Source organism: Apostichopus japonicus, chromosome 7 (genome assembly GCF_037975245.1).
Source record: "Apostichopus japonicus isolate 1M-3 chromosome 7, ASM3797524v1, whole genome shotgun sequence".
Taxonomy (NCBI): Eukaryota; Metazoa; Echinodermata; class Holothuroidea; order Aspidochirotida; family Stichopodidae; genus Apostichopus; species Apostichopus japonicus.
In genome coordinates this window covers 25,438,902-25,457,585 of record NC_092567.1, presented here as the reverse complement: position 1 = coordinate 25,457,585, position 18,684 = coordinate 25,438,902, and the positions used below count along the sequence as shown (strand labels likewise).

The window sequence follows — 18,684 nt, the reverse complement described above, 5'->3', positions numbered from 1 at the left end:
TGTTTCAGTTATATTAGTTGCAATAAAGGAGGTATATAAAGGAAAATCAAAAGGTACATACATCGACGACCATGATACAAGACTATAAACCAAAAACACAGCCCTAAAAATTATGGTCCGAAACAAATTAGGACCCTAACAATTTTCCGCCCAGTGGCGTCTGCACGATTTCATGGGTGGTTGGGCCAAGTTCCCAATGTATTGTTACACGTTCTTAGTACTATGTGGTGAGTCATCTCTGGAGGGAGGCAAGGGATGGCAGCTGCCATCATTCTAATCAAGGAAACATTCAAAGAATACAATAGAAACAGAAATAAAAATAAAAATACTTTAAAATTGTTCGTTTATCTTGATCTGTTCTCGCCCTTTTCTAAACAAACAAACACGAGTGATAACGAAAGAAATTTCCAAATAACAGAAAATATTTCATATGCCTACACAAATGATACTGTACACTAAGCGGCCTTTGTATAGTGAAGCTTCGCACAATTTTTGTCGTCCATTTTTTGATGGCGCTATTACGAATATTAAAAGGTACCGTGATCATAAAGATTCTACAACGCGGTTTCGCAAATTATATTAATGTGGCTCTCCAAAAGTCGTGATGTTTACAACCGTAACAAATTATCCATGCACTTCATGTGGAAGTAACTTCGACTCAAAAGGACTAAAAATAGTGTCACTGAGCATTACCTTTTTCTTCGAGTAGAGGAGCGGCGGGGATGAGGCAGGCGATCCACTGGGCAATCAAATAGATTTACATATCAGTTTATTTTCAGTAAAATTTGGAAAAGAAGTGAACGAGATGATGTTTTTGCCTTAATTTAGTCAGATTAATTTATAAACCATTGGATGACGAAAAGTAGCATAATGATAATACGTTGTACTCTGAGAGAGGGCGCTGTACTAGTTTCCCCGATGATGATAATACGGCCTTCCAAACGAGGAGCGACTGGTGAATGCTGTTCCAGATAACTGGACATAATTTCGGAGTCTTTTCGTCCTGAGAAAATAAACGACATTTGATAGCAAATTTTAATCACATTTTGAAGTGAGTTCAAATGTTTTATGATTTCTTTTGGCGGTGCAGAGGGGGTTGGGGATAGAATGGCGGAAGCATTATTTTACATGTAATAATTATTTTACATTGAACAACAAAAGCCTAGTTTCTAAAACGGAGCGCAGATGAGACCGATGGTAAGTTGTGAACACATTGTACTCATTATCAATAAAAATATACCAATTCGAAGACCCGTTTAAGTATTGGATTGATAGTTCACACAATAAAATGTGGTCAAATGTGTCCTGAGCAAACTCACCTTTCCGCCTCCAACCCCCCCCCCCCCTCCGAGCCAAACGTAAAGCAATGTAAATTGAACTAAGATTAGTAACTTGAGGATAGTGGAATAAAAGTCAAGTTAATTGTTAAAGTTCATTAGTATTGTTGAAAGTTCTTTCCTTGTAGTTTTGCATCACCAAATTACTTTCAGAGATTTAGAAGTGTTTAAGTATTAATTTTAAGACAATTACTTTCAGAGATTTAGAAGTGTTTAAGTATTAACTTTTAGACAATTAAATGTTCCAGTGAGGAATAATACAATGAGGGTGGTAGTTACCTTGTTTTTTGTAACACAAGGGACCAATATTTCACTTTCTGCATATTTGTGGCCAATATGATGAGCTTTTAGTTTTTCTTACCCGTTTTATGACTTATCATATTCTCGGCTATCATGGTGTATCCATCCCCACCCTCAATGAGGTATGACTGCACCACTATTTTATATACATTCTCCAAATCGAGAGGTTCATAGAACGGAATTGGGCAGTAAGAACACAAGACATCTACAGAGGCTACTCGGTTACCAGCTGGGCGGCTTACATCGTACGTCACGCGAAGTCCTGCATATATATAGAATTTATCAACAGTCGTTTTATTAACATGATAGAATTAACAGCAACAAATGAAGGACTAAATCTGGCCGATTTGGGACTGAAGTGGCCGATTTTGTTCGGAAAAAATGAAAACATGCTGATCAGGAAATTTGCGATGGATTTACAAGATGGCAATATAAACTAATGGGTTTGTACAAAGTCTATCGCGGATATCTTCATTGGGAGTAAGCAAGGAAGCATGATGGTGACATTACGTCACCTGAAGGTGTTGGTTACACATGTTGGCCTATACTCCGTTAACGGAATACTGAATGACAAATCGGACAATTTCACAATATCATATTCTTCCACAGACTGAGTTGAAAAAAACAAAACAATTATAACCCTTCAACCCGATTAAATCTACATATGTTTTGATTGGGAGCGAGGTCATGACGTCACCTTTGTTAATTAATGTCACCTGTTAAATGGAATTAAATGGAAAATCGATGAGGTATTTAGGTAAGGGTACTATATAATTTTACAGGCGCAATAAGGTAATGTATACCTGAATACTGCAGAAAGAATCCGGGTAAAATGATGAGATCATATTCCTCGACGGAACGTTCTAGAACTTCAAGAAGATGATGACCTCTCAACTCGACTAGGTCAACAGTGTCAGAGAAAGGCATCACGGTCGTGATGTCATTTAACTTGATTTCACCTGAAGTCAAACAATATCGAGAGTAACTCATACAATCATTTATAGGGCAACATATATAAGCTAATGAGGACATGTGTATACTCATATAAAAGAACAAAATAAGCCTATAGGGTATGATCATTTTGTACTAGTTACAAATTGTTTGATTTATTTTACAACATTCCGGAAGTAGAGAAGACCTGACATAAGAATATCGAGGTCAGGTCACATTACGAAAAGAAGGAAAGAAAAAAACTTTGTCAAAACCTGAGGAATGAACATGAAATCTAACTTAAATAATTATGATCTTCACCGTTTCTGCCCAAAATACTTCATGCCTACTGCCACCACCGTGGCGGTGTAAGTGGCTGCAATTCTTGCATGATGACGGCAAACACACAGTTAATAGTTAAGTGGCTTTTGAAGTTTCTCTCTTTGTTATTATTTTTTTGGTTGATAAATAAATATACAGTTGCGATGAATATGAAAAAAACATATCAATGCTAAAAATATAACATAACATATTAGCATAATCTACATAATATATAAATTCATATTTGTCACTTTTAGAAATGTTTACCTGCTGGTATCGAGGATCTTAAACCACCGGAGCTTATTAAAGCAATACTGACGTCACTCCATCCATCATTCTGAACGGTCACGTGTTCCCATAGAAACGCGTCAGCTGCCATGTTACCTAGGTTACATTCATTGGCTCGGCAACTCGGATTGGCTCCGTCAAGGTACGCATAGGTGTTTCCTATTAAACGCTCACCCCATTCTCCGATTGGTTTCGCCCACTTATTCACTTCTGCTAAAGTATCTTTATCTACAAAAACAAGAAATCTGGAGCTATTCCGGCAAATGGGAATCTCTTACTCGAATAGGGATACAAAAAGTAGCAAAATAGGTTTCCTTTCATGATTCTTTTCATTCTCCTTTGAATAATGCTTATCAGAGGAGGGCCTGCTGAGAGAGGGCCCAGGATACCCTTCACAGACGGATCCAGGACTTTGAAACAGGGATGGGTGGCCCCATTTTATCAGAGGAGGGCCTGCTGAGGTAGGACCCGGGATATCGTTCACAGATGGATCTAGGACTTTCAAACCGGGTGTGTGGCCCCATTTTTATTAGAGCAATTTGTATCAAAATATAGATACATAACATATCAACGTAATTTAACGAACCTTGTTCAATAGAAGAGTCCAATAGTATTGGATTTCCGTTATAATTTGTAATGTCTCCATTATCATCAAAGGTTACCTGGAGGTAGCCAAGATATTGTCCAAAGTTAGATGTTTCCACGATTAAGACAATCTTCTCCGTGGTTGGTCTAATGACGGTAGGATAAGGGCTAGTTACTTCATCACTTGTGGAAGGGGTTCCTTGATATTGAAAATAAAAATACGGTATGATTCAGTTTTTCTGCTATACTCTAAATATACTTCATTAAGATTATGCTTCACTTCTTGAAGTCGAAAACTGTAGCTGCTAAATCGAATCGAGTTCAGCAGAATGACAAGAAAGTTATTATGGATGGAAAGTACATATCGTGTCCCGGGGCTGTTGAGTGTTTCAAAGAAATGTTAGAGATAATCATAACTTTGCCAATATATAGCATACAAATTTCAGAAATGATTTCATTTACCGTTATGTAATCTTGCATTTCAAACTGAAGTATACTTGAAAATTGTGTGATAGTTTAACCTGTAGCTTTAAATTTTGGTAACTTCTGACGTTACAAAAAGTTTCTATATTCATATTTATGCTGGAACAGGCAGGTGCGTAGCCAAGGGGGGACTAAGGGGGCAAACCGCCCCCCCCCCCCTTGAGCATATTTTGTTGTATGTTTTATGATATCGCTAGTCATTTCAAGCTTAGATGCAACTTACAAGGCCTGCATGGGAAGTGCCATTTCCAGCGATCTGGGAGGCATTTTCAGCCAACTTTTTTTTGTACGCGTAGCGAAAACTTACGGTGGCGCTACGCTTAGATAGTTTTCAATGCAGAATCTACGGCTCTGATAGTTTGCCTACAGGTTCGCCCCTCCCTAGGCAAATTCCTGGCTACGTGCCTGGAAACAGGTTTAAAAATTGCACAAAATAACGGTTGTATACAGCTAGCACACTTACAACATAAATCAAGTATATAGCATCATGTTTGTGGTTGATGAAAACGATGATTACGTCGATGTGACGTCATATAATATTTAACCATGATAGGCCCAATGATTCTATACTAATTACTAATACTAATTTATATAGCGTTGTGTGGCTTGTACTTTTTTCGCAGCCTAAACAAAACATTTACTGTTCGTTGTACTTCTTGTTATAAGAAAAAATCATTTTACTACTCTTGTTAAAGTTTATCATGAATGTATTTACTGTAATGTTTCCTTGTGTGAATTCTTTAAATTACCTGTGTAAAGAAATTGGTGGTGATCTGCACCAATGATGACGTCAACACCTTCAACGTTCTGCGCAATCTCAGTTTCCTTTTGCAAGCCGGAAGTACCGAGAACGATAATCTTGTTGATACCGTCAGCTTTGAGTCGATCTATCTCGGTTTGCAATGCCGATATCTCATCACTAATATCTAGAGCACCTGTTGGCAGAGTAGAGGAACGATCAACAGCACAATTGATGACGTTTGAGTCACATATTTACCTCGTAAAAGCGTGTAACTTCCACAACAGACAAAAACACAGATAATTTGCTATCAAGACAATCCTAAACGGTTTTCTCACGTTGAAAAGGGGAAAAATGTGTTTTGCTCTCGGAAAGATGAAATATTTCAGCCATAACAATAACACTGCACGAATATTTTCTTCATTAGAAAAAGTTGTGTGGGCAAAAGAATATATTTGCCACTATAGATTGGAAATAACTTATGTAATGATTTTATACCAATTAATTTGACAGAATTATACATTACAATTCAAGTAGCGGCCGCAAAAAACCTATGCTTAAAGGGAGTGAAGATTCGCGCACAAAGAAACGTCTGATGCCGGTTATCTGACCTAATTTCGAATGAGGTGTAACAGAAGTGTTAGATACCACCATCGATCCCAGAAAATACGCACACAGCTTGCTCCCGTCGGTAATAAGACACTAGTGTACAGTCAATACATGCAGCTACGGTCAATACCCACAACACAGTGTACATAGCAGCGATGGACATCTCAGGTCCAGATAAAAGATAACGATAAAAGTATCACGTTTCATTACTGTCTGCATTTTGTAGCGACAAGAAAAAACTCCACTTTCAAGATGAGGAAATTTACCTTTTTTTCAGAGGGCGGCACGCGGTTTGGGGCGAGTCTTCACTCCCTTTAAGACCTACATAGGCTTTTCAAATGACATAGTTTCGCTACGGTATTTTAGGTTTTTGTTCATTGAATTGACCATTAAATTGAATTGAACGTGCTGTGGGTAGATATTGAATTACTATTTAAAATTGAGACAGACCTTACCAATAATTAACAATTTCATTTCTGTTTATTTTCATTTACGCCGAAGGTCACGTAACTTTATAGGGAAAGCATCGCAATGACGTCATAAAGTGTAAAGAATGAAGTTTCGTGTTCGATGCTTGCCTAATATTTTCTGTAACTTGAAAGCTATATTTAAAAGCCTCACCTCTCATTATCTTGTTCTGATTGATTGTTCCGATCAATAATATTTTCAAAACAAATTTTGAGTAAGAATTGTTTATAAAATTTATCTGCATTCATGAGAAATCCACATAGAGGCTCTTGATATTCAAGGTCATAATAGCCAGACTCAGTTTACATAAGCACAGAGCCAATTTGTTACCTGTGTTTTCACAGCTTTGAAACAAACTAAAATACCCCACGAACTAAAGATAAAATTTGGTTTCTACTAACACCGCTATCTATATTTACTGTTTTACTATATACATAGTATATACCTCGATATTATAACGCACTACAGACGAGTATTGGTAAGGCGTTAACGTGTTAATGAGTATATGTTAATAAGTTACACTCCACGTCGAGAGGATAATCAATTTAAAGTTTGGGTTCATTTTGGAATTTTACAGGACTGCTTGAGATGTGAAAATACTGGTTAAAGTCCACGACCTTCAGATGATATGTTTTATTGTTCCTGGTGAAATTTTCAAAGTTAACAAATGAAATTTAATTTTTGTGTATTAAACAAAACGACTAACGGTAAGCTGGTAATAAAACAGGTTAACCGACGTTTACATACCTGGCGCAGATATAGTATTCGTCTCTGTGGTAGTGTAGCCGACGATTCCGATTCTTTCTCCATCCATCTCCAGAACGATACTTTCACTAAAACGGCCCTGCATCTCAGGTACGTTTGTAGCATCCATGTTACAACTAAGAACAGGAAAGTTTACTTTATCCAAAAAAGCTCCAAAATTATCCGGTCCATCGTCAAATTCATGATTGCTGGGAGCCTATGGAGAAAAGAACACAGTGTATTAGTTCGAAGAGTAATGCAAGGGTTTATACATTTAACCCCACCCCCCCCCCCAAAAAAAAACCTGAAAAGTTATCCACTCTACCCCAGTGATGGTTTACGATTAAAACAAGGGATTCTTTGTAAGAAAAGTCACCCAGGAAAGACGATAAAGCAAACATCCGAACGACTGATCCGCTCTCAACCCCAGTCCCCTTGCATCGGGACTGTGACTGCGTGATCATCGTCAGGTGTGTATCACCATCATATTTTATTTATTTATATAGCGATTATATTTGGGAAGGAGAGATACTGTTCTATTTGGGTCTTTTTTTCTTAAATGTTTCTTTGTTACTAAGTTATATTAAATCTAACTCACCATGGCATCGTATTGAATCCAGTTCATAAAGTGGGCGGTGGCGTTACCCCTGTAATATGTGTACCATTGGGTACCCTGGAAGTGGTCCCCTCCATCAAGTAGAAGGGTGTTACTTTGTTCATCTCTGATCTCTTTAACTTTACTGAACCTCCTAGCTACTCCACCAAAGCATTCGTTGTAGCTAGATTCAGTATCCTCACACGTAAGGCCATGGGAGTCAAACTCTTCAAAATGTGCTTGAATATGATTGGTGTGCATGATCGTGAGGTCGAATGACGTAACGATGACGACATGAACCAAAACAATAAGGTAATGCAGAAAAGCAGCTAGCTCCATTTTCAACCACTAGGTATAAAGTAAATAGAATGATTATCAATGAAAACGTTGGTAATAAATGGGAAATTGACTAACTAAATTCGTTATGTTTACGTCTCTACCTTCGGCTCAATAATTGCCGATTCGATAATGAATAAAACAATTTCGAATTTATCATCCAAGTATATTAGTAAACGACGACAAAGTTTCGTGAAAGAATTTAAACCCGCCCTTGTCTTTATTCTCAGTGGGGTGTAGCTTGACAGTTCTGAAAGTATATATATATATACAAATATATAAATATATAAAATATATATATATATATATATCGGATTCTACAGAAGAAAGGGGTCGCCCTAGGCTGGTTGAGCTCTCTGGGGAAAGTTTTAGGGGTCAAATGTTGTCTTCTGAGGCACATTTATGCTAGAAATTAGGTGTAAAATTATAGGTTGAAACGCAACGTTGTGAAATTGCTTTATATGTTTTAGGTGAGGGTGAAACATAACACATAACACATTTAGGCATATACTCTCACTCGACAACTATAAAATACACGGAAAAATCTTACCTCGTTTGACTAAGGAACTGACAGTTTAGATCGAGCCTTTCAGGCATCAGCTGCATGGATAAAGTTAATAACGCAAAGTAAGTAGTTGAAATTGTTCTTCCCAAACGTATAGAAATATGGTAATATTAGTCGAAGTTAGAGACGTTCTTCATTACCAGGAATATTTTCTTCTCTCCGGTTTCTTAAAATGTCGTGTACTGCCTTCCAACGTCTTACTGTTCTGTATAGCTACTTACATATGTACGTATATGATTCCCTGACAAGATCTGAACTTTCTTTTAACTGTCAACGAGTCAACAGTAAGGAATAACCTTCACACTGTGTTGGATAATAAGGCTGTTATCGTTTAACCAGAGCTTAAAGTTTAACCAACCTGTAACTGACCCCGAAAATGGATGATTTGGATGCACAGGGATTAAACAGCATGCAGTTAGGAAGAAGACATCAGCGTGTTTTCACCATATACTTGGGTTATTCCGACAGAAGTGATGCTTGGATTAGGATTAGATTCGGATTAGAATTAGGTTTTGAATATGAGAGCTCATCAATAAATCGTGCTGACTTCTGCCTGTGCGGTAGCCATTTCAACTATCATATGAGCCGTGCTAATTGAGACGAATGGCCAAAATACAATTGTATTTACTAATTAGCAGCTGTATCATGGACATTTCTGCTTATTTCGATGATTTGGGTGGGTGTGGTGTAGGGGTCGGGTGTACTGGTTGTGGTAGTGGGGGGGGGGGTGGAGTTTATCAGAAAGAAAACTTTGTGGTATGATCGAAAAGATCTATCGTATCTGAGGTGAAAACTTTAACAAGACTAAATTACAATTTGGTTTCTAACCGATATAATTTTGCCCGAGCCGTTGTTTTGTTTTTCATTGTATTATCGCAATGGAATAATTTCCATTTGGAGGAATGTCCTTTTCCACTTTTCTCAGCATGATTTCGTAGTATGAAAATCCCTTCATATAGGTAGATATATATTACCTATGTGCAACCACATGACTCGTGCATGTTGGGGCTATACCTCTTATAGTTATAAGCTCCCTACAGCCATGCCGAGGGTCAACGTGGACCATTTTGTTACTGTTCTTCAGGTTTCCTCAACATGGTGCCGTATATAAATATATTAAACAGTGAATGCATAGTCTAAGTGTTTGCCACTTAGAACTTTGTTATTCCTCTTGATATTCCACTTGGTTCGTGTAGTAACGTCGAAATGTTTGACCACACGTTTTGACCTTTCAACCTAGATTTGTATTGTCCTTTGCGAGTATATCAAATGTTTCCAGTTTTCTAACAAGAATAATGGAGGTATATATATATATATATATATATATATATCTGCAACGAATATTTGTCATTAAATACTGCTTTAGTTCAGCTCAAGCCAGGAGACTGCGATATAAAATAAAATACAAAACTGAATCCTTTTGCGTCCAAATGCCCCGTCTAACCTTCTGTTTTATTTACTTTATTCCATATTACCCGAAGTGAAATGAAGTTTATCCGAGTACAAGCGATTAAATAGAACATATTCAGGGACAATCAAAAATATGTTCAAAAGTTTTTCTCTGTATTATGAAAAGACCACTGAGCAAGCAAGAGGAATACTTTAAATGTATGACTCAGGTCAGGGTGGAATTTAAATCTAAATAGGCTTAACTTGGGTCGGGAGGGGGGGGGGGGAGACTAAGGGAGTCCTACATTGTTCCGTGGGGCCACATAGCGGGGTTGGTGACGGGCGAACCCCCACCATGCAGTTAGTACATTAGTTCCCTGATCTGGTGGTTATCATATATTCGGATGCAGGCTTGACGGGAGTAAGGGGCGTGGCCGGGACCGGGTGACCAATTGACGGTCGGGAAAATATGGGATATAGAATAATGTATTCTCATTTTCATAATAAGGAGAGTAAATATTTCAGAAAGGGGGCTCTGTGAAATAACTGTTAAATGATAAAATAAGGTATACACTTAACAGTGAGTGCTTAATCGAAAACAAAATATACCATTAAAATTGAATATGTGAAAAGCACAATTGTATGTATTGAAGCCAACCAAACCTTTTAATTACGAAGAGACAGATTGTCTTTATTATCAGAGATATAATGATTAGATTGTTCTAATTATGTGTTAGTATCAAATGGTGTGGTCATAATATCGAAAATCTACAATCGCATCACATGCACAAATGCAGCTGTAAACATCCCACCCGTATACTGGTCCACCTCAACCCACCCCATCATCATCGCATACCCCTCCCTTCCACCATGTGTAAATTCATTTACTTTTATCATCTGGATATTCAAGTGAAACACTCCTAAAATTCTGAAACTTACACAAAAACTCCTAAAATACTGAATCTAACAAACATGTGTGATCAGTATTAAATAAACCAACATTAAAATATATATATTTCTTAATTTCAACAGATTCCAAAAACTTCCCCTTATGTACATTCTGAGCGTAATTTGATATTTAACACATTATGTACCTACCCCCCTCACCATCCCCACCCCAAAACATGTTTTTTCATTGTTATGTAATTTTGTAACGGTTCATATCATATTTACGTATATATAGGGAAACGACACATCTGCCTTATGACTTATGGACATACATGTCTCACATACATCAATAAGTATCGTTGCCTTTTATACGCATGAATAGTAAACACATAAATGATTTAAAAGTTCAAGGCATTGTAAATACTGGAGAAAAAAGCACGTGGGCTAAAATATAATTTGACAAACAATAGTTGCGAATGTTACTAGGAGCATTGATGACGTCGTAAGAATGGTACTGGAGGATTCATCGCCAATGATTATGATTCTTCCTTCGACACCTGGAGCGATTGGTGAAAGTTTGGTTAAATATTCATTAATGACGTCAGAATCTTGTCGCCCTATACATTTTGGAGAAAAAAAAAGTCAGAGTTTATGATGTTAAGTTTGACATAGATGAAACAAAATCAAGTAGGGCCTTGTGTAGAAAACATAAGGAGAGAAACTAATCAGTAAATCAACAGGGTTTTACATCAAATATTGCGACGTTTTTCAAATTTTGATTAAAAGAAAATGTATTGTTGAAGATAATTTTGGTATTTTCTTACCAGAAATTCGGCTCAGAAGATGTTCAGGAATCATATCAAATCCGTCGCCACCTTCGGCAAGATATGAGGGCATCACGATTTTGTAAATTCTCTCCGTTTCAAGTTTTTCATAGCGTGGAATCTCACACAGAGCACACCGTACCATAACAGATACAACTCGACTCCCAACTGGCTGTGTGACGTCATAAGTGACGACCAGACCTTTGGAGAATAATATGAATAATTGAATGCGAAGGAAAAACGGTAACGTTTATGAAATGAAATTACTTTGGTTTTACCTGCAATTGAAAATGACTTTATTGATAGCATTTAGCATCTTACCAAGTAAAAGTCCAAGAAAAAATAAAACAAAATTCAATAATAGTAATGTTGCCATGGTTACTCCCATTTTCAAGATATTATGCTTTAACCTACTGGTGTATTCCTTTCCGGCTAGTTCAATGATGACGTCATCCTGATGCTCCGAAGTGCATATATACATATATATATATATATATATATATATATATATATATATATATATATATATATATATATATATATATATATATATATATATATATATATATATATATATCGAAATTAATGTTCATCATTTTAACGATGACTTTAAGGCACTAAATTAATTTAGACATGTTATTTATTGACCGATAAAAACACATTTTTCAGTGCAGGCTATATTTTTGTACCAGTTGTACGTTTCAAGAAATGACCTTTTGAACGTCCGCGGTTTATCAATTAAAGTTATTTAATTAATTAGAATATAACAGAGAAGATTATGTCAGCTCCTCAAATGTAAAATAAATCGCAATAGGTAAACAAAGAATTGGGTTACGACAATAGAATGTAACATATTTATAAATACAGTACAAGTTTATCAGGTACAAATGGTATTAGATTTCATCCATATTTTCTCTGTCGTTTATAAGATGTCAAAAGAATAGTTTTAATTGAGTCACACCAGAATATTGAAGGAAGAATCCAGGTAAAATGACGAGGTCGTATTCCTCCACAGAGCGTTCCAAAACTTCCAGAAGATGGTGACCTCTAAGCTCAACGAGGTTAACTGAGTTCGCGTAAGGTATGATGGTCGTGACGTCATCACCTTTAATTTCCCCTGGCAAACAGAGAAATACAGCGAATGTTGTTTCATTGATATTTATGGAATGCCATTTGTTTCATGAAGTTTGACAACAACATCAATATAGTCAGAGAACAATTATCAGTATGTTTCAAGTTAAAATCAGACTGTCAATATGAAAATTAAGATTTTATGTTCCAATATAAGTGTATTAGAAATAATATCGACATATTACAACTCAATGTCAGCGTGTCAAAGATAAAATAAACGGGATTTTTTTTTCTTTCTTTTTTAATCTGAAAAGTGTCTGATTTGGGGGTTGAACTTATTCATGAGCTGTGCCATTCGCTTTAAAATTCCAACAATTTCATATCAGCATGTTACGAAGTAAATATCAGTGTATTACAATTTAACTTCAGCATATCAGCAAATATCACCAATCAGCGGTTGACAGACAGTTCTATTCAGAAATCGAAATTATTCAAACCTATCCTCGGTGGTTTCCATCAAGCCTTACGGTTATTACTCCTTCAAATGTCGGTTCCTGTATTAGCCATACGGGTCATTTATGAACGTATTACCAATCCATTTCTTTCTATTATATCTTCCGATTAAAATGATATACTGACTATAACCTTCACCTGGTGAAATAGACGCCCTGATAGCACCAGAGTTAATCATTGATATGCTGACGTCACTCCATCCATCATCCCCCTGGAATTCGATATGTTCCGACAGCAAGGCATCCGCTATAAAGCTACCCAAGTTACATTCTCCGGCTCTGCAAGTTGGGTTTTCTCCATCCAAGAGTGCGTACGTGCTTCCCACAACCACCTCTCCTAGAGCCCTTACAGGTACTGCCCATTCCTCCACCTCAGTCAATGTTTCAGGATCTCAATTAAAAAAAAGGGTATTAAAAAAAGTGATCAAGAAATGCTGGTCAAACCTTACGATAAAATACGAGTCAGTTTCGTAATGCTGCCGAGCAAGATTCGAACGTTTTTGTTATTTTTTGTTATATTTTTAGGTGACCTGTAGTTAACTAAACATGCAAAGGCCTATGCATAATATCTGTAAACTCAAGCAAAATAAAATGCGTAATTTTAAGAACCATCCAGGGTATAATTTCCTACCCCCCCCCACCCCCCGCTCTATACCACGTGAAGCACAACCCTGTCCCTTTTCTCTCCTCATTTCCGAATCACATCTCCAATTTTCCGGGTTTATACACTGCATTCTGTGCATTCTTCAAATTGTTGACTATTGCATTCCATCCACTTTTGCTCACCTGGTCACCCCATTACCATCTGCACCCTTTCCTTTCCCTGTCCCCCACCCCTCCCCCTCACCCCTCTCGTCTATTTTAGAAAGCCCCTTGTACAACGCACGAATGCTACACGAACTCTAGTATATTCAATTATCTGTGACGTCATACCTTGTTCCACACTGGAGTCTAACAGAACAGGATTTCCCTCGTAGTTCGTAATCTTCCCGTCATCATCGAATGTTAACTGGAGCAGTCCTAAATATTTACCGTAGTTTATAGTTTGTACAATGAGGACAATTTCATTGTTATTTGGACGAACCACTGTAGGATACGGACCAGTAACGTCCTCTGCATTTGTTGGTGGAACTCCTACACGAACGAGAGTGGCAAATAAATTCATTAAGTCGCTTATCCGAAACTTAGACAAGTAAAATCTTTCTTTAAAAACTATGATAATAATAATTAATAATATTATAATATAATATTAATGATTATAATAATGTTCAAATTTGAAGAAAAAAACCGTTTTTTTTTAATCAAAGTTTTGACTTGAAACTATAGTCATGTTCGTAATATAAATGTGTAACATTTGTTGGTGTTCCTTACAAACTTCCTGTTTATTTTTATAATGGAGTACAGTTCATGTGTTATATTTAAGAATTATCAGTATTTATCCAAAAAGGTGTATACGTCATGATTTTTGTGGTACATATACGATACATACCTGTGTATAGGAAGTGATGATGGTCCGCACCAATGATGACGTCAATTCCTGGGACTTCCCTAGCTATCTCCATCTCTTTATCGAGACCGGAAGTACCAAGAGCTATTATCTTATTGATGCCCTGGTTGGTCAGTTTCTCAACTTCTATTTTCAAAGCTGTGATTTCATCTGTAATCTGAAAGTCCCCTGTATGGGGAAGATGTATCGCATAATTAAAAATGTATCGTAAGTTCGAAATTTGAAAACAAAAGTTTCTTCGCAGTTCTTGTAAAGGGCATTTATCGAGGATAGGAAATGAAACAGCTCAATGATCTGTGTTAGATACTAAAGCTGATTGGATGGATGGAGGGGTGAGGCAGGAGGGGGGGGGGGGGTATTGTACATATACAATCAATTTTTATGCAGTGATTAAAAATATTCGAATTTAATCGATAGAAAATTGGCCGTCATAAAAATATAATTTGCGCCTATATAACAGTTTTTCTGAACGCCGTTGTGACAGGCCTCTGTACGCCTATGTGACAGGCCTCTGTGCTCCTACTTGACAATCCCTCTGTCGCCTACTTTAAAGTTATCTTTCGGCTCCTGGAACCAGGGGCATAGCGAAGGTTTTTTTGTTGGGGGGGTGTGGAGAATTTGATTTGCCGACGGATCTGGAAGTGGTGACTGAAATGGGGGAGGGGTCTAAGGGGAGGGGGTGTCCCCCTCCCCTTTGGCAATTTTTTAGTTTTGAAACGTCCTTAGATGCAATCTGGTGCATATTTTAAGTCAAATTTGATTTGCCGACGGATCTGGAAGTGGTGACTGAAATGGGTGAGGGGTTTAAGGGGAGGGGGTGTCCCCCTCCCCTTTGGAAAATTTTTAGTTTTGAAACGTCCTTAGATGCAATCTGGTGTATATTTTAAGTCAAATTTGATTTGCCGACGGATCTGGAAGTGGTGACTGAAATGGGGGAGGGGTCTAAGAGGAAGGGGGTGTCTCCCTCCCCTTTGGCAATTTTTTAGTTTTGAAACGTCCTTAGATGCAATCTGGTGCATATTTTAAGTCAAATTTGATTTGCCGACGGATCTGGAAGTGGTGACTGAAATGAGGGAGGGGTCTAAGGGGAGGGGGTGTCCCCCTCCCCTTTGGCAATTTTTTAGTTTTGAAACGTCCTTAGATGCAATCTGATGTATATTTTAAGTCAAATTTGATTTGCCGACGGATCTGGAAGTGGTGACTGAAATGGGGGAGGGGTCTAAGGGGAGGGGGTGTCCCCCTCCCCTTTGGAAAAATTAGTTTGAACGTCCTTAGATGCAATCTGGTGCATATTTTAAGTCAAATTTGGCACGGAAGAAGCTCCCGTTCTCCTTTTTCTATTCAGCTTTCCTTCTTTCTTCCCCTTCCGCTCTCTTCACCTTTTCTCCTTTTGCCGACAGACCCAAAATTTGCCGACAGCGACCAAATTATTGGGGGGTGTCACACCCCCAACACCCCCCCCCCCCGCTCGCTACGCCCCTGCCTGGAACAGTCCTTCCGCACGTCTTTGTGACCGTCCTCTGCACACCGATGTTACATACCATCTGTACTTACCGGGAGCGGAAATCAAATGTGTTCTCGTCGTCGTGTAGCCAACTATTCCGACGTCATCACCACCTATGTTTAATATCACACTATCGGTAAAGAGTCCATCCAGTTCGGGAGTTTCTGTTATGTCGATATTACAACTGACGACGGGAAATTCAACTTTCTTCAAAAAATCAGCGAGAACGAAGGTCCCGTAATCGAATTCGTGGTTACTGGGAGCCTATAAATACAGTAAGAAATATAGGTTATTCTTCAACATAGCGACATATGATATTCGTATTAACAAAATAGCCAAAATGTATAGATTATAAAAGTCGAAATATCTCAATCAAAAGCTATACAAATGAAGAAAAATAAGTTTAAAGGGAGTTGGACAAATGTGTTTCCTTGCTTTCTCTGTCTGTATTTGATATATGTTTTTAATATTTATTACGCTTGATTGTCACTTTGAAAACACCTTACCATAGCATCATATTCGATTCTGTTCATAAAATGCGCCGAAGCGTTCCCCTTGTAATAAGTAAACCATTGCGTTCCTTGGAAGTGATCTCCCCCATCTAACAGAATCGGATTCGTCTGTTCGGCTCTGATCTCGTTTACTTTCGTCAATCGTCGTGCAATTCCGCCAAAACATTCGTTGTACGTCGATTCATCTTCGGAACATGTCAATCCATTACTATCAAATTCCTCAAAATGCGCATGAATATGGTTAGTGTGCATAATGGTTAGGTCATACCCTAACGTACAACTCGTGTAATACAACACGGTTGTGATAAATGAGTATGATAAACATTTCATTTTACAGTAATTCACTTTCTCACTTCAATGAACGGAAAATCTACTGCTTCACCAAGCACAAAGCGCATCAAAATCTTAGCTTGACCACCGTCAAGAACGCGAAAGAAAAAAAAATATGTTAATTGTTGTTTTCGGTTATGAGACTACGGCAGCCTTTCAGCTGTTCGAAGTTGCTTCTCAATAAACCTGATAGAATATTATGTAACTTTTGATAGGTTTTGTGTACGATGGGTGGCATTCTGCATCGGTCAAATTAGACTGATGTTTACAAAACACAACAATGGCTGGTGACTTTATCAGCACGGGAAAGTAACAGCAGTACCGTATTAATTCTAAAGTATATATAAACTATACCATTGCTTCGAATATCTCTTCGAAATTAACAGTAGACACGTGTTCAAACAAATAAACAATCGAGGACGATAAAGGTTCGTTGATATAGGTGAATACTTCAAATAAGGTCAAGTCAGTTGTGTTGTCAGAAAGAGAGAGGAGTGAGGTGTGAAGAAATGAAGTTGCCATGCAGTAACCTCTTAAATTAGTAAATTTATTGAACCTTTGAGCAAATAAACCCCTAGTCATAACCCCCCCCCCTACACCCTCGCAGACACAAACACTCATCCATCTCCACCCGAGCCCCAACCCCGTATTCGACCCTTCGATCCTCGTTCCTGAGATTTGGTTACCACTCAGATGATATTAGTCCCTGAACATTCGACATATTGTTGATATTTTGTTTTAAATATGATGTCTTAGGTTTCTTCCTTCAGTGTTTATGCTTAAGAAGTATGGATGCTAAAACAGAGCAATTAAGGTGACGTTACTTTGTAGCCCAATACGTTCGAGCATTGCAAGATAAGCACAAAGGGGGAGAATAATGAGGGCATGTTTTGTTTTTTCTCATTTTTTCTAACATTCAGTTGGGGAAGAATTAGACCACACCTCCGAGTCCGACAGGTGTTACCAACTATCTATGCGCATACCCCCCACCCCAACCCCCCCCCCCCCGCCACCCCCCCCCCCACAACCCCTCACCGTTTAATGAATGCACGTGGTAGAGACTAGGTAGATGGAAATGACGTGCTAAGAAAGTTTACTTTCGCAAAAGTACCTACTTTTTTTTCGCACAAAAAAAAGAACAATTTCTCCTTGTTCCAAATCTTTGCACTACCTCCCCACTCCCCCACCCCCCCCCAAGTCCTACACGTTGAGCTAAGTAACTGCTGGGGTAATCGAAATATATCAGGATGGTATATAGGAACAAATACAACGTGACAGGTGTAACCACTTGACATATCCCTTATTATCTATTATGGTTGATTATTGTGCGCATGTACAACGTGTTTATAGCTGTATCGTCTTGTAGACCTGCTTTATCTCTCTTATATCCAGAAATCCGATTATTAGTCTAAGAATCTAACTTTAATCGACATATGGTGATTAATGTTATATCCATTTAACCAGTGGCGTAGGAAGGTACTTTTGAGTGGGGGGGGGGGCTGAAGACTGATGGCCGGTCTGGGGGAGGGGTCTAAGGGGAGGGGATGTCCCCCTCCCCTTTGGATTTTTTTTTCATTTTCAGGTGGCCTCAGATGCAATTTGGTGCAATATAGCACACTTCAACCCACCCACTCCATTTTGTATATAATTTTGCATTTTCACCTGGCCTTAGATGCAATTTGGTGCTCCAAATGAGATTTTTTTCTCATTTGGAAATGAAAAAGGGGTTTTCTGACTTGCGAAGCGGGGGGGGGGAATGATACTTCCGCCCCTCCATATTTTTCACTGGGGGGCTGGCGCCCCCCAGCCAACCCCCCCCCCCCGGTTCCTACGCGCTTGCATTAAAC

At 38.1% G+C, this 18,684-nt stretch overlaps 3 protein-coding genes across 4 annotated transcripts; all 3 read right to left on the bottom strand.

The window, feature by feature from the left end:
- Positions 1-569: 569 nt before the first annotated feature.
- Positions 570-5,176, bottom strand: LOC139969896 (5'-nucleotidase-like). Its single transcript, XM_071975275.1, has 6 exons — positions 4,994-5,176; positions 3,763-3,960; positions 3,156-3,404; positions 2,441-2,596; positions 1,699-1,899; positions 570-1,003 (listed from the first exon to the last, which is right to left on the bottom strand). The coding sequence occupies exons 3-6, from the start codon at positions 3,265-3,267 to the stop codon at positions 834-836; spliced, it is 639 nt and encodes a 212-aa protein (XP_071831376.1). The 5' UTR covers positions 3,268-3,404; positions 3,763-3,960; positions 4,994-5,176; the 3' UTR covers positions 570-833.
- Positions 4,642-7,743, bottom strand: LOC139970223 (5'-nucleotidase-like). Its single transcript, XM_071975863.1, has 4 exons — positions 7,403-7,743; positions 6,808-7,021; positions 4,994-5,179; positions 4,642-4,649 (listed from the first exon to the last, which is right to left on the bottom strand). Exons 1-4 carry the CDS (start codon positions 7,736-7,738, stop codon positions 4,642-4,644), a joined length of 744 nt encoding a protein of 247 aa, XP_071831964.1. The 5' UTR covers positions 7,739-7,743.
- A 2,443-nt stretch (positions 7,744-10,186) lies between these two features.
- Positions 10,187-17,352, bottom strand: LOC139970170 (snake venom 5'-nucleotidase-like). Of its 2 annotated transcripts, XM_071975810.1 has the most exons (8): positions 16,502-17,348; positions 16,046-16,259; positions 14,474-14,659; positions 13,918-14,118; positions 13,124-13,375; positions 12,363-12,518; positions 11,402-11,602; positions 10,187-11,194 (listed from the first exon to the last, which is right to left on the bottom strand). In XM_071975810.1, exons 1-8 carry the CDS (start codon positions 16,835-16,837, stop codon positions 11,022-11,024), a joined length of 1,719 nt encoding a protein of 572 aa, XP_071831911.1. In that variant the 5' UTR covers positions 16,838-17,348; the 3' UTR covers positions 10,187-11,021. The 2 variants fall into 2 exon arrangements, with proteins under 2 accessions (XP_071831911.1, XP_071831912.1); XM_071975811.1 differs by lacking the exon at positions 12,363-12,518 and having other exon boundaries at positions 16,502-17,352.
- Positions 17,353-18,684: the final 1,332 nt, after the last annotated feature.

What these genes read in the sequence shown, in the direction of transcription:
- LOC139970170 (XM_071975810.1), bottom strand. Translation starts at nt 16,837, where the DNA reads ATGAAATGTTTATCATACTCATTTATCACAACCGTGTTGTATTACACG. An exon ending in ACATTTGATTTCCGCTCCCG is followed by an intron (nt 14,660 to 16,045) that starts GTAAGTACAGAT and finishes TTCCCCATACAG; the next exon opens with GGGACTTTCAGATTACAGAT. An exon ending in AGACTCCAGTGTGGAACAAG is followed by an intron (nt 13,376 to 13,917) that starts GTATGACGTCAC and finishes TTTTTAATTGAG; the next exon opens with ATCCTGAAACATTGACTGAG.
- LOC139970223 (XM_071975863.1), bottom strand. Translation starts at nt 7,738, where the DNA reads ATGGAGCTAGCTGCTTTTCTGCATTACCTTATTGTTTTGGTTCATGTC. An exon ending in GGATTCAATACGATGCCATG is followed by an intron (nt 7,022 to 7,402) that starts GTGAGTTAGATT and finishes TTTTCTCCATAG; the next exon opens with GCTCCCAGCAATCATGAATT. An exon ending in GAATACTATATCTGCGCCAG is followed by an intron (nt 5,180 to 6,807) that starts GTATGTAAACGT and finishes CTCTGCCAACAG; the next exon opens with GTGCTCTAGATATTAGTGAT.
- LOC139969896 (XM_071975275.1), bottom strand. Translation starts at nt 3,267, where the DNA reads ATGGCAGCTGACGCGTTTCTATGGGAACACGTGACCGTTCAGAATGAT. An exon ending in AAGATCCTCGATACCAGCAG is followed by an intron (nt 2,597 to 3,155) that starts GTAAACATTTCT and finishes GTTTGACTTCAG; the next exon opens with GTGAAATCAAGTTAAATGAC. An exon ending in TATGATAAGTCATAAAACGG is followed by an intron (nt 1,004 to 1,698) that starts GTAAGAAAAACT and finishes TTATTTTCTCAG; the next exon opens with GACGAAAAGACTCCGAAATT.